The sequence below is a fragment of the Triturus cristatus genome, chromosome 3_2 (assembly GCF_964204655.1).
Source record: "Triturus cristatus chromosome 3_2, aTriCri1.1, whole genome shotgun sequence".
Lineage (NCBI taxonomy): Eukaryota > Metazoa > Chordata > Amphibia > Caudata > Salamandridae > Triturus > Triturus cristatus.
Genome location: NC_140584.1, coordinates 581528766 through 581543963, shown reverse-complemented (window position 1 = coordinate 581543963; position 15198 = coordinate 581528766). Strand labels below are relative to the sequence as shown.

The 15198-nt window shown below is 47.1% G+C and overlaps 1 protein-coding gene across 5 annotated transcripts in view; it reads left to right on the top strand.

Moving 5' to 3' along the window:
• MACF1 (microtubule actin crosslinking factor 1) overlaps positions 1-15198 on the top strand; it is a 1146281-nt gene that overhangs the window by 1121518 nt on the left and 9565 nt on the right. For all 5 annotated transcript variants that reach the window (XM_085648361.1, XM_085648360.1, XM_085648359.1 and 2 more), the window contains one exon: positions 4649-4747. In XM_085648361.1, coding sequence (XP_085504487.1) covers positions 4649-4747 — 99 coding nt within the window. The remainder of the gene's footprint in view (positions 1-4648; positions 4748-15198) is intronic.

The window sequence follows — 15198 nt, the reverse complement described above, 5'->3', positions numbered from 1 at the left end:
CTCACTTTCCATAACAGGAGCTTCCTCTGTCTCCCTCAGTGTTGATGTGCAGCAGGTTTCCTTGTCTGGAGCAGCTGCCTAGAGTCTTTGTGCTTCAAAGTGTTAACTCCCTCCACAAGTGTCAGAGAATGCCGCCTGATGAGTTGAACCTCAGCTCTTTCCACCAGACTGGCAAATTCCTTTCACGAATAAACTTTTTGCAGAAACTCCTTCTCAAGTCCAAAATCTGTTCCCAGGTTTGACAGGGTAAATAGCATTCAAACTACTGGATTTCCCTTCTGGATCTCTACATATTATGCCACCCTCTGCGTGGCTGATCAGAAAATGAGTACTGCATTGAACAACTGGCCCCTCGTGCCCGACTGACAAGCTAATCCAGTCAGGTGCTACTTTTGGATCCTGGATGCGGTGATGTGTGATCAGTGCATGAGGAGGGCCTGCTGCCCTTCTTCCCAGCCTCTTGGTATTGTCCTATCTGATAGGGAATACTAGCTGCAGATTCCTTAACGTAGAATTATCCCCAGGTGTGAGACCGGACCCGGAAACTTTCTTGCCCAGCTTCTCTGCGCGCCGCGTGGCGGCACCACGCGACTCCGCCCGACGTCCTCTGCGGGCGTGACGTCAGCGAGGTCTCATAAGCCCCACCCCGGCGCGCTGACATCAGTTTTTCTTCTTTTCCGCGTGCAACGTGGACCCGACTTGTGTCTGGGCCTGTTCAGGCCTTCTTTTCTTGTTTTTCTTGGGTACAGTGTGCGAATGCCTTCGGGGTTTAAAAAGTGCTCCTCTTGCACGTGCCAGATCTCGGCGACGGACCCTCACCCCATCTGTATGTGGTGTTTTGGGGAGCACCACGACTCCACGGATTGTGAGGCGTGTCAGCAGATGAAGCCGAAGTCCCGGCGGGAGCGCCGGATGAAGCTTCTGTCGGCACGCATGTCCCGGTCGGCGCCGCGTCCGTCCCCCGAGGACAGCTTCAAGAACTGCCGCCTTTGTCTCCGACATCGTCCCTCTCCCAGGCCGCAGGAGTGTCGCTCACCTGTGGGTAAGTGTCGCAGTTTGTCCACGAGGCCCGGTCTCCGGCCTGTTGGGGGCGTGGGTTCTCCGCGGGTGGTGCGGCCCGAGCGTCGCCCTCATATCCGCCGTTCCCCGGCGCGGGGGTGACCAGAGCCCAGATGGAGGCCTATGCGGCGGCCTTGCAGGCCTCTTTGGCTCTTCCATCTCCTCCTTCACTTCCTGGGACGTCTGCGGGTCCCTTGCCGCGTGCAGGAGCTCCTCCGGCGCCGACGGGTTCGGATCCAGGTTCGGAGGATGCGGGCCGTCGGGGTGCAGCCCTTCGGGGTTCCCTCCTTCTGACCCGGGCACCACTGCCTCGCCGCAAACTCCCGCAGGGGTCCCTGTGGTGTCGCGGGAGGTTGCCTGGACTCAGGGCGTGTCCTCGAGTCCCACTCTGTCCTCTGGGCAGGCGGCAGCCTTGTCCGAGGTGACGCCGCTCAGGTGCTGGCGGTTGCTGGCCCTGGCGGCGCTGCAGGGGCCGGTTAAGGGTCGGGACGTGTCCCCCTCGTCCCTTCACGCAGGCGGCTGCCTCGTTGGTCTACTCAACGCCTTTTTGGCACCGTTCCCTGGCCGCCCCAGCTCCGACCCCGCTCCGGTCTCCTGCGCCGCGAGTTGTGGCGGAGGTCGTTCTGGCGTCCCCTTCGGTGCCGGTCGACGTTGACCTGACACCGGTCGCCTTAGTTTGCAGCCGTTGCCCATCGAGGAACTGCTTTCACCTCCACAGGGCCCTACGGAGGCCGGTGCTGCTTTTGCTCGAGCTGTTTCCACGGCGGCGGGGATCTTGCGTATGGGGCAATCCAGCTGCCCATTTCCCCACAGATCATCTTCTGGAAGTCCTCCATCAGGGTTATGGGGGTAGGGAGCTGCTTCTCCCCTTTGAGGCCTCGCTTCATACGTCTCTATCTGAAAGAAACACGTTAGTTAGATTCCTCACCTTAGAATATCCCCAGGCATCAGGCTGGATCCGGAAAGATTTATCGTCAGCAATACCCCGTGCACGTCGTCTGCGGCTCTGCGTCCATCGTTGGCCTCGTGCGTCGGAGTACTTAGACGCCGCCCTCGCGCACTGACGTCGGTTCTTCTTTTTCCGCGCCAGACAGTAGAACTACCAGTATTTTTCTCACAACCACAGACCGTTGCAGAAAGGGCTCTTCACACACTGGATGTGAAACGAGCCTTACTCTACTACATTCAGAGAACACAACCTTTCCGTAAGACCAAACAACTGTTTGTTTCTTTCTCTCCACCACACAAAGGTAACCCCATCTCAAAATCGGGGATAGCTAGGTGGATTGTAAAATGCATTCAAATCTGCTACCATAAAGCAAAGCGAACGCTATCCATTCCCCCGAAAGCCCATTCTACATGAAAAATAGGGGCTTCCATGGCATTCTTAAGGAACATCCCATTAGATGATATCTGCAAAGCAGCTACATGGTCAACACCGCACACTTTCACCAAACACTATTGTGTAGATGTGCAAACTAAGCAACAAGCTAGTGTGGGCCAGGCTGTACTCAAAACATTATTTCAAACCACTGCAACAGATACGGGTGGTTGCCGCTAACGGTGGGTACTGCTATATAATCTATGCACAAGTGTGTAGTCTGCAGCTCATATGCCTCGAACGGAATATGCTACTTACTAGTATGCATCTGTTCTTGGCATGTAGAGCTGCAGATCTACACACGCCCACCCGCCTCCCCGGCTACCTTTATCTGTTCCAGCTTATCTTATTTAGATAGCACACACATGGGCATCTTCACTGTTACTACTACGCTCCATCTTTCCCTGCTGGCGAAAAACAATCTGAGGATGGAGCCGAAGCCCATGCGCAATAAGATCCAAAGGAGGAGTCACCGACCTTGTGACTTCCAAAGACTTTCCAAGAGGAAAAATAAACTGCAAACATCCGGGCCCAACACCAGATGGCGATCTATGCACAAGTGTGTAGATCTGCAGCTCTACATGCCAAGAACAGATGCATACTGGTAAGTAGTATATTCCTTCTGGTCTATACTCTGTTTAACCGCAGATTCCTCATTGCCGTCCCACCTCCCCGATCTGTATAGTGATCTCTTTTTGGCATCTAAAAAGGTCCAAAATTAGAGATCTGCATACTGCTACTCCAATTGTTTTGTGCTCAGGGTCCAAGGGCCCGGAAAGATTCAAGCAAGAAACTAAAAGTGACATGCAGGGATTACGCTTATACAGCTATGCTCCATCACGTCTGGGGCGGAACAAAGTAAATGCAGAGCCGTACATTGTCACCAAGCGGTTCGCGGGAGCATTAGTATGAAAAGTTGCCAGATCTAATCTGGCGCCTTGGGAATACTCTAAAGGTGAAGAATCTGCAGTTAGATTATTCCCTAGAAAGTGTGTTACCAAAGAGAAGTCACGTGTTCTTCAGTGCTTGAAAACAGATGATAAAGCGATCATGTAAAGTGCTCTGATATCCGTTCGGTCACACAGTGATATATAAAACTGCAAAAAGGAATGCAATATTTTTATTCGATTACAGTTAAAAAGAACTTGTGCATCTATATCGAGGTGCACCTTCTCCATACTATTACATTTTTCATGGAGCCACTGTGTTGTGCTAATGGGTGTGTCTGTCACCTTGCTTTTGATCCTCAAAAAATGTCCAGTATCCTCATTTGATTCCTAGCAGGGTGGACAAGGTGAAACAGTTCCACTAAAAATAGGGATCCATTGCAAACATTATTAAAGCAGGTTGGTAACTTCAACATTATAGCGGGTTGATCTTAGGCCCTAGCCATGCCGTTGCTGTCTGATGTTTAAAAATGCATCTTTGTCCATAAGCCCTTGGTGTCTATGGTTTTGCTGCCTGTGGTCTCACAACTCTCTCTTAGATGTTCTTGTGCTTGCTCTGCTTGCTGTCTCAAGTAAGTTCCTGATATCACGGTCTCCATTCTCACTGCAAACCCATTGTGTCTTATCCACTGGTGTGCTGGTACTGCCTACAGTAATATCATACATGTATTCATGAAAGCTCTTGGTTGTCACAACTTGCAGTCACATCAAGCACCCTTTCACTGTAAATCCGCAGGTTGCTGTTGCTTATATGTACGTTGGATCTCACTGTGCACTCTTGATCGCTTAGCCTTGGTTGTGGAGTTACTGTAAAATTGATCACAGTGGCCTTTGGGCACATTTTCCAGCGCTAGCCTAAGTCAGACCTTGGTTTGTTTCACTACCTATTATCTAGCAAAACTTGGGACGAGCTGCCATCTGTTTCCTGTCTCTAAATCCTTGGCATGCTGTCAGTACCTGCAGTCTCTCTAAGCCGCAAGTTTGCTGCTTCTGCTTGTGGGTCTTCCAAGATCATACCTTATGTCCCTGCAATCTCTTAAGACTACCATGCTCTTGTTCTGCCCTGTTTCATCAGTTGTATGTTTTATTTGAAAGTGTTCATTTGTACATTGATTTATGTTTTGTTCTCTCTTTCCATCTTGTTTCTCTTCCCATTTTTCTTTGCCATTTCTTTATTTACATTCTGCCTTTCTTTCTCTTCTCCTATTTCACTCTACACCCATCCGATTTCTTTGTTTTCCACCATGCACCGACCCCGCAGCAGCCCATCCGCAGTTATGAGAGACCTTGGTTGGCAAACAGTAAAACCAACACCCCTATCAGGGGTTCTGAGTTCTCTGAGTTCCTGGTGCCATATGAGGTAGAGTATGTGCTCCCTAAGGGGGCTGGGTTTGTGCCGACTGTGCACCCTTAAACATGGCTTCAGCTGGCTAACATTTCAGCTTCATCCTTCTGCTAACTAACCCTTGTGGACTTGACATATGCAGGTGCTGCATGAAAAGCTTGGTTCAAGTTTGGCTTTAATGGAAGAACCCATTATCTCTCATTGTAAAATAATGTATCCTTCCTGCATGAGGCAGCAGTGGTCATTGCAGCCTGGCCTAATGCAATAGCAATGCCAGTGCCTAATTAGGGCCACTTGTGATGTCTGCTTTGTAACTCCTGCCAAGTTCGACTTGGGGCATCCTGCCCTGGTCTGATAAGTACTCCTCGATACAGCCTTGATTAGTACCTCCTTCTATTTTGGTATACTTCCTGCCATGAGCCTGTGGGTACCTCCTGCCCTGATTCTTTTTTTGGCCTATAACCATGGTTTGATGTCTTCCTCCTGCTTTCTGCAATAATCCGATAGATTACTTCATCCAGGGTCCACTTGGGACTGTCTACCTCGTGCCACAGCCCTATATGGATTTCCCGTCATAGAAATGTCCTTTGTTCATGTTGTAAAATCCTGTCCTATACTGATGCACATGGTGCCCTCTTTTTTTTAGGACTCCTGTCTGCTGCAGTTTTTTTCTCCTGCCGATGTTCAGTTGTTACCTCTGCCATCTTCAGATGAGGTGTCTTCTTGCAGAGCTTTCTGTTACGCCTCGCTGAGAGAGAACGAAACACTTAGGAATTCTAGGACTCTTCTTTAATAAGGCATCATGCATGTTTGCACAACAGATCAGTATATCTGTTATGACTGCATGATCTGATATAGAATGATGTGATCAAACTGCCTGTCAGTTCCTTATTGCATAGGTTTTCGTTGTAACTTGAAGAACCCTCTGTCCAGGGACTGCTCGGTAGTATCTCTAGTCGCTCAAACATGCCTCTCACTCGCATCTGTAAGCAGGATGGTCCTCTGGTGATCCACTTATGAGTCCCTTTCATTGAGTCCAATACAGCAATTTGAGGTAGGGGAAGAGGGTCTGGCTTTCATCAAAATCCTATTCACTTCTGCAGTATCGGAAGCTCTGTTTAATTTGAAATGTTTCAGCAGGTTCATCTGAAATAGATTTTCAGTCAGAACGTAGACCATAGATAGACATGACTGTGATGCAGATTTGTGAACATCTGTTACCATGAGAGGCGCTCACGCAGCACGCATGATCCTATTCTAGGGCTTGTGTTTGCATTGGTAACATCAAGGCTGTCGTCCTGCTATGAAGTCTTCCATGACTGGCCAAAGAAACTGAGTCACAATAATCGGGTAAAATATGATACCAACAGTATAATAAGATGCCACGGGTTGCTACGTTTTTTCAGAAGTTATCATCTTTGATGCAAGTACTGAAGCACTTCAGAAGCTGTGCTGAAGCAACACCTGTAGTAATACATAAATGCCTGCAGTAATACATAAATGCCCGCAGTCACCGACTACAAATGCAGTGTTTGGTCTTAAATGACACAGGAATTCTGGTTGTGTCCATTTGGTCCTGAACCCTACACCTGTTGTAGCGACTCCTCGGGCACAGGCAGATATAGTGGTAGATCAAGACCCCCTTATTTTATGCCATGAGTTTGGGTCTTGACCACACCAGATACATTCATGCTCTTATAGGCAAGAGAGTGGTGGGTTGTGTCTTAGAGAGCTGGAGACATCCCTAGTCATGAAGAGGGTTTTGGCTTTTACTGAATAGAAAACAGAATCTTTCAATCCCTGTCCCTCGCCTATCATGGAACAGCTGAAGGCATCAATATCCATCGTGACTCCAGCCAACAAGTATATATGTGTACCTCCCACGTCCTAGCTTTCTCCCATTTTTAGCATGCTTGTATGTGATCCCTCTGTCACACGTAGATGTAGTGGCAAATGCCCTTCTGTTTTACAAGTACTTCCCTTATGAGCTCCTTTCACTTAACTGTGTGGTAAGAACCTGCGTCTTTCAGAAGATCAGTGACAGGCTGCTATACCATTCTTGTGCTTTCGGCCTGACCCAATTTGATAGGATTCTTAGACATTTTACATCATCTTCGAGGGGAGAACATTCACCTCTTCCAGTTGAAGGACTTTCTGTTGAATGAAGAAAACTATTGTTCATCCTCGCATCCCTGTCCCCCATTGTCAAATTCGCACCAAGTTCATGGGGTGGTTGCTTTTTCCTGTCTTACTTAGGAAAACATGATGTCCTGATCGCTGCCAGGAAGTCATCCACCTGAACACAGCAGAGGAGAAACTGGCTAAGATGTTTGTGTTAGACCTTGTCAACGAAGGCAGCCGCTCATTTGCTCATGATTTCATGTCCTTCTCTGGACATCTTGCTGAATCTACCTTGCCAGTAGACACCAACAGTAGCTACCTAGCAGGATTTGGGTCCTGTAGGAGCATTCTTGGGAATCCTCCTCCACTTCCAACACCAGGCATCTTCTGGCAGGCCTTATGCACCTGTTTCTCCGATCAGAAATCCTGTTAGTTCGGATTTGAATCTGGTCCTGCCAGAATATTGCATAAACCCTTTTAACTGGTGTCCTACTCCGACATGATGTTTTTCTTCCTGGAGGACAACTTTTCTAGTTGCTACACTTCTGCAAGTTGCATTAACGAGCCTCCGGAACCTCAAAACCATGCCATGTGTTTCATAGGGACAATTGTAACCACACATCATAATAGGAGCCCGTCTACAGACTAGTAACAAGGTCTGCATAAAGGTATGTGTATACTTTTATAGTTCTACATGTTTTTTACTTTCACATTCTATACATAATCCTACCATCTACTTAGGGGTTAAATTAAAATTTGTTTTATCTTCAGTTGATAAGAAACGCAAATAACCAGTGACTGGTGTGTTTGTAATCAGACTCAAAGTATAACGTTGACTGGAGCCAACTCATTTCTGCCAGAATTTTGTAAGAATACTATTTTTTGCATCGCTCTGTAATGAGCCAGAACAGACCTTCTATAAATTGGATTCCAGGACGGCTGTCCGCTTTAATTTGATTGCACAAAGCTATTGTGATTTTCTTTTGATTGTTCATTAACCACTGTAGGCCTAAAAAATATTTGAAAAACTTCTCTATTTAAGACTTCCCGCTAGCTTTAGTGGCTCATACCTTCTGATGGCTACATCTTTGCTCAGAGTCCTCATTTTATGAACTACCTCTTCTGGCCTCAGACCGACCTGGAATGCATTTCCCAGAATAGCTCAGCTGCACTGCCCAGTGATGTTATGCGGCTCCAGCCACAACCCTATCTCTGATCATCATGTCACCGAGGAATTAGATACTAAATGGCACCCTGGCATGAGTTTCATTTTTCCCCACATTTCATTGATCCTTGTCTGGAGTGCTCACTCTGTGTCCCACTGTCCTAATTCCTTAGCATTTTGACAGCAATTAGGGCAAAGCCTCCTCCAAAATATTCAGCTTCAAGCCTTGTCACAGCTGCTATAAGATGATGATCCTTTCAGATATTTGTGACAACTCAGAACATGACAGAGCATACTGCAATTATTGTGCCTCTGTGTATCCGAAGGCCAATTGGCCGCATATCGGGAGGCCAGTTTTTGTGGTCAGTAGATTCCTAACTGAGTGCCGTTACCTACAGAAAAGCGTACTTGTATCAGCAGACTCCTCCACTCATAAATCTCTACAGGTGCCTGACAGAATCTGGAAAACTTCTGCAAACTAATGCACACTGATTGGTTGTGCCATCAGCCTCTTTCACTTCTCAATTGAAACTCCAGACATGAGAACATAGAACCTGATATAGGTGTCACTCCCATGCACTGATGTAAATTCTTCTTTATACACCCCCTTCAGCATGCCTCTAGGGTGCTGGTACTGCCGATTTGTGTGCTTTATTACAGCTCTTTTCAAACAAAATTCTGTCATGTGTGCAGGGATGTTGTCACCAAAGACGACAAGCTTCAAAATTTTGCATGTTTTGGAAGCCGATTTCAGTAATGGATGCTCAACATCTGCTTGTGGTGCCTTGGCATCAATTATGACTTCAAGTCCTGTGACATATGCTTCAGGATGCACTTAGATGCCATCAGAAAACAGGACACCAAACTCAGTCGCTGAGCATAAAAAACGGGGTACATCGTTCCAGATCACAAGGTTGTTCCCTGTCCAGAATGCTCTGATTAGGTAAATCGAATTGGAAGGCAAGGCACAAGATAAAAAAGAAGGAAAGGTAAGTGTTTTTTTTTTTACATCCAGGTGATCTCTGGAGAGGAATCACAGTCTGCATTGCAGAAACCCCCCCACTGGCTATGCCTGCTTCTTTGGACCAAATGGTGACATTGGAGCTGATGAGCCCCAATGCCATGGGCTATCATCAGCTGCGCAGACAGTTGGACCCTTCAGAGAGGCCATGGTGCAGCTATTCAGAATTATTCCTTTTGGTGCCCCTTATGGATTTACAGACTTGACGGGGCTCAAGGCGAATTTCTGCCAACTGTCTCTTCCTCAGCACCGACTGAGCCTGGAGGAAGTCAGTCTGCACCACCTCCAGTTGCTTCCCAGCTCCTGGATTTTTCCTCAGCTAGGATTCAACCTTTGTCATACACGCACCCAGTTATGGAGGAACATCCTGTCCCTGGTACCCCACCCACTGTTTTGCAGCAAAACCTCAAGAGGATGGGGGTTATTTTGTGCCTGATCTTTACCGAATACAAGCTTCAACCTGCCCAACATGATGACAAAGAAGCGGCAGGTAACTGGCTATCCCAGCATTATACCAATTCCCGTGAATATCTTGATTTGGAGCATGCCAGTGCTGGTGTTTGAGACCTCTCCTGAATATGTTTTAGATTCTGACCAAAGAAAGTGTTTTTTCTCATAGTTATGGTTAGGAGGGCGGCGGAAGGGTTCAAGCTCTTCCTTCCCAATGAGGAGATTAAGGCAACTCTTTCACAGATCTATATTTTGCAGCATGGATTCCACATGTTGGCGGCTCTGGGATCATTTAACGAGGTTTTGGTTGACTCGATTACACCAGCGAAGTCTAAACTTTTTCTGCTCAGCAGTGAAAAGCTGCATTGTTAGGCACCACACGCTCCGGGTGACCCTCAAGTTTTAATACAGAATCCCACTCCTGAGAGCTTTGTGGTCCAGTCCTCCACTTGCAACATGAATCCTAACTCACATTGATGCAGTGGACAAAAACTTTTCTTTAGGCAGTCTAGCACTGAGTTATTGAACTGCCATGTCCCTTTTGGGTTGCTACATGGGGCATGGAACTTATTCCTGTTTTCTGAAGATTCAGGATGCAGCTAAAACAACCAACAATGGATTGTCGACATTTCAAACTGATAGTAGAATTGTTGAGCCTCATTAGGGCTAGGTCATCTGTCTAAAATATCCCAGAGGTTTCATGAGGTAAGTGTAATTCATGCCTGATGTAAGCGAATACATCAACCAAGTAATTCTCCTGACTACAAATCGGAGACCACTGCTGAATGGCAACAGGGCAGAAGCATTGAGCTATATACTTCCACAACTGTGATCCAGAAACGATTTCTGCATGAGTCACGATGGCCACTTTCCACTGCTTTTCGTCTGTAAATGCTATCGATGTTTAAATTTTTTTCAATTGATTTTTTAACATGTTTGATACAGTTAAACATCGGCAATGGCTGTAATCTTGAGATACATACTTAGGCATACAAAGGTATTATAGGCTAGTCCGATGTACATTCATGGCTGCAGTCTCTCGCAGTTGTGTTAACGAGTCAATGTAGTTCCTACATAGTGCATGGGTGATGATGTGAGGCTGGGGTATGCTGGGATTTCCTAGCCTGCTGAGACGAAGTGACGGGGCTTAGTCTATTCTCTGTCACCATGAGTATTATGAACTTACTGTGCTAGTGTGTGGCCGTGTTCAGTCCCTCTCTGGTGGTGGTTAGGTGCCGGAGTTGTATCCAGAACTAAACATCTGGGTGCTAAATTGGGGTATTGATGCGGGATCAGTAGGGAAGGATGATGGGGGGAGTGAGCACAGACGGGAGGGGTCAGTAGGTCCTCCATGGCAGTGTGCGTTGTTGTTCTAGTAACCCTTGAGCTGTGGTGCGGGGGTTGGAGAATAGCCTAGTTTACATCACGAGTTCATGGGCTGTATCTGGTGGCGTGGGTCCTGGGGGAGTGTCTTCCATGGCCAGGCATACTCGCGTGGCAGAGCTGCTGGCTGGTGGGGTTGGCGTGACAGATGTCGGTTGGGTATTAGGGGTCTCTGAGGGTTCTACACGTGTGGTGTGCTGGGTGATCTGGTATAGGATTTGTGCCCATTCCATAGATATGTGGTGCTTACGGTTGACCTTTTGTTTCCTCTTCCTGGATCGCATCTTCTTCTGCCGTGCACCATTTTTTAATGGCTCCCGCCCAAGCTTCCACCGGGGGCCCTCCTGGAGTTCTCCAATGCATGGCTATGGCTCTCATTGCTAGGAGTAATAACAGGGGCACGAAGCGTAGCTGTACCTTATCTATTTTTCGCCTCCGAAACACTCCCAGCGTGCACACCTCCCGTGTGTCGATCCCTGAGATAGTGCCGATTCATCTGAGGGTATTGTGGACATACTGCCAATAGTGTCTGTAAATGCTATTGATGACCCTGTCTTGATGAGATTCAACAATACTACTACCGGATTGAAATATTATCAATCCACCCTCTGTGGTTTTATGATTTTTTTTGTAACTGAAATAACCTGAGACAAATAACAATCCATATTGTTTAGAACTACAATATCAACCTTGGGTGTTGTCTCAGTGTTTTTATGCAATTTTCTATATGTGGTTTGCACTTTTCTGAGCACTGTCATCTGTACTCATTTCACTTTAAACTCCGTGGCGTAACGATAGCCACGAGCGCCAGGGGGTCCCCTCCGGCACTGTGCATGGGCGGTGGGCTTGAATGGATCCGGAGCGTGAAGGGTCCTCCATGTAACTTGCAGGGAGGCCTTACGTTTTGTTACGCCACTCTTTATACTGAACCTGTACATTTGATATATGAATAATAACCTCAAATACAAGAGAAGAAGCTTTGACCGTTCATGGGGTTGATCATTGAACACTGTATGATTGTCATGGCACTGACACCTAGTAATCTCTTGACTGTCCCCATTACCTGTGATTCACTGTATCTAGTAATGATGCAAATGAGTCCCATCGGCCCAATTTTATGTTTATCACCTTTGTACGTAGGGCACTTTGTCACGCTCCCGGCCTTTTCTCCACTACATCCATGTAAAGATTGAATAGTGGTGTATACCTGTTAGACATGTGGCGTTCCCTTAGTTTCTACATTCATAGGACTAAGGAGTACTGTGTTCACAGTCAACTGTTTATTGGGTTCACTGGTGCAAAGAAAAGAAAGGTTATCCAGAAACTGACCTTATCAAGAAGGATTGTCCTTTTTTTCATCAAAATGCGTTCTCCCTTGGCCAAGAGAGACCCTCCTGAGTACCTTCGAGCTCACCCTAAGAGGGCCAAACGCTTCCATCGTAGCCCTGGCTTGGGGTGATGTTTTGGACATTTGCCAGGCATCACCATGAGTATCTATCTGCTCATACTTTCACCAGGCAGCACAGCATTGACTCTCAAGGCTGAAGAGAGGCTCTTTTTGCCTGCTCAGTACTGCAAGACTTCTTGCTGTAAGTCCACTCCTCAGACACACCTCTTTGGGAGGACTTTGATTTGACACTGATTCACAAGGTGAGAAATCTGCAGTTAAAGATATTCATCAGAAGAATAACTTTCCTTCAGTAACACTCTTTTTGTGCGAATGATCTGTCTAACTACATATTCCTTACTACTTAGCTGCATCCTCTTTCTGCGGAGTGGACTTTCGGGTATAATAGGGGCCCATGTTAATTTTTGCGCCCCACCACTGCAAACTGAATCTGGTCAGCCCTTCTGAGGGACGGAAAAATATAAGACAATAATGTCAATACACACCTGTGGCGCCTATATTTACCTTCCTTTGCGGATCTGTGTCCTCATGTCCAGAGGTGGGACGGAGTGGCGATGGAGGCTGATGGAACCAATTACTGGCCCGCAGAAACTTTTGCATAACCTCTCTGGATCCAGTGTGGAACTTCGAGTTACCTAGAGTATACACCACAAAGAGCTTTACCTGAAGGTAAATAACCCATTAATTAGTTATTGTTCTTATTACGTAAAGCAAAAAAAGTGGCATAAGAATCGATAGCGTACTTTTTGTCCTCCACCCATCACGGAAAGTCAGGGTGTTCAAATATCCTCCACAAAGCAGATCCAAAATGCCTTGCCCAAGGATCCTCACGACAGTCAAAGAATCTTGCCTCTGTGGTGTTCTGTACTGCCTCTGGGGCTGATATGTTGATGACATGTGGGACCGGGCAAGCTTGGAGTGGTCAGCATACCAGACCACATAAAAAAGCAGTTTTTGGACCTATCAATGATGGCGCATGCAAACAGATAATCTGCTGATGCCATTGCTCATTGCATCATCCAAGCGGTCTTGCTTGGATCTGGTCAACGTGCTTCTCTGGAGCTGTTTAAGCCACAACTTAAAGATATGTCCTTCAATGGCAAGTGGCTGTTTGAAGAAAAAGCCCACTTCCATAGAGTGCTTCAAAAACAACAAAATTTCTGTTCATGCGCTGGGTCTGGACTCCCCAGCACAACTATTCCACCAACACTGTAGTAGGTTTTTTGACTACTCCCAGGCTGTACAGCCCCAGCAGGGGAAAAACTCCTGAGCCTGTTCAGGGACTCCAACAGATGTACTGCTCTGTTCAGGGTAGGATTGTATCTAGACAATGAAACCAGCGGATGGAGTTTCCACCATGCTGTGCCGGCTCTCCTCCCTCAAAACCCCTCTGACCCCCAACTCTGCTCTCTCCCTTCTCCTCCCTTTTAAGTCGTCATTCTCTGCTGGAGGGGAGGGTCTTGTTGGTCCTCAATGTGGGAGAGTTGTAGGCATCCTTGGATCTCCAGGATGCCTATTTCCATTTATCAATCTTTCCCGCCATAGACATTACCTAAGCCCTGCGGTTCAGACTGACCACCGCACCTGGTATCTTAACTAAAGGGCAGTTGTTGCACTTCCACTGCAAAAGTCCAGAGTTTGTGTTTTTCCGTACTGAGACAGATGGCTTTTGAAAGCGGAGTCCCGGATACTGTTCATGGAACACAGCCAATGGACAATGACGCTCCTCTGTGACTTGGGCTTGACCATCAATACCCAAAAGTCTCTCACTTATCTCCATTGCAGAGTCTAACCTTCACTGGGGTGGTACTGGACACGACCCACATGAAGGACTTTCCTCTTTTTCAGAGCATCACGGATATTCATGAGCTGATTCTGAGGTTTCTGACTCCGGCTCATGTCCAGGTTCTAAAGGCCTTTCTTGCCTTACGTATTCTATTCATCCCACGCAAGTTTACGAATAAAGGCCCTGCAGTGGTGTCTGAGGTGACAATTGCTTCAGCATTGGGGGATATATATATGGCTTGGGGGCAGGTCTTCAACTCTGTTTATTTGGATCTGCACTGGTGGATGGATATTTCCAACCATTTTGTGGGCCGTCCTTTCAGTCCTCTGCAGGCCCCGGCTGTCATGGTCACAGACGCTTCCTTACTGGGTTGGATGCCCACCTTGGTGAATTGACAGCATGGCGCCTTTGGTCCACATCAGAGCAGTGTATGCACATAAATGACTCAGGCTGTGAGTGATCTACACTGCTATGAAGGCATTTCTTCCTTCTATCTCTGGGGACAACATTTAGATGTCAGACGAACACCGTCACCATCCATGACATTAACAGACAGGGCAGTTTGGGGTCGTGGACCCTATGTTGAGAGGTTATTCAGCTGTGACAGTGGACACAGCAATGGAAACCGGTCCAGCTGCATGTGCAGGATGGTTGAAAATAAAATGACAAAAAACTGCTATGCCACGGCTAGCGATGAAAGTGTCATAGCTCTTTTTTTTAAAAAAAAATCAAGTTTTACCATGCTGCACAGCAGCTGTGGTGCTGTACAACATGGCTAAAAAATCACTAACAAAGCCAATAGATCTGGGACATGCAAGACCTGTTGGCTTTGCCAGTGTTTGTTGTAACAGGTATTTGCTTGTAGACAAGCTTTTATGGTTTTTCCTGCAGATGCTCACAAAGCGTGCAGCATAAAGACAGATGACGTGTGTCAGTTTTCTCTCTTTGATGCTGGTGACGTGCTGCTTTGGCTTGTTTAATGTGCCCAGCCACATGAGCCCGTGCTTTATGTGGAGATATTAGCTTTGACTGTATCCCACAAACCACTAAGCTGTGAAAGAAAGATGATCACACACAAAGGCATGCCCACAAGACAATGAGCGCCATAGCAGCGACTGGATGCTCACCACAT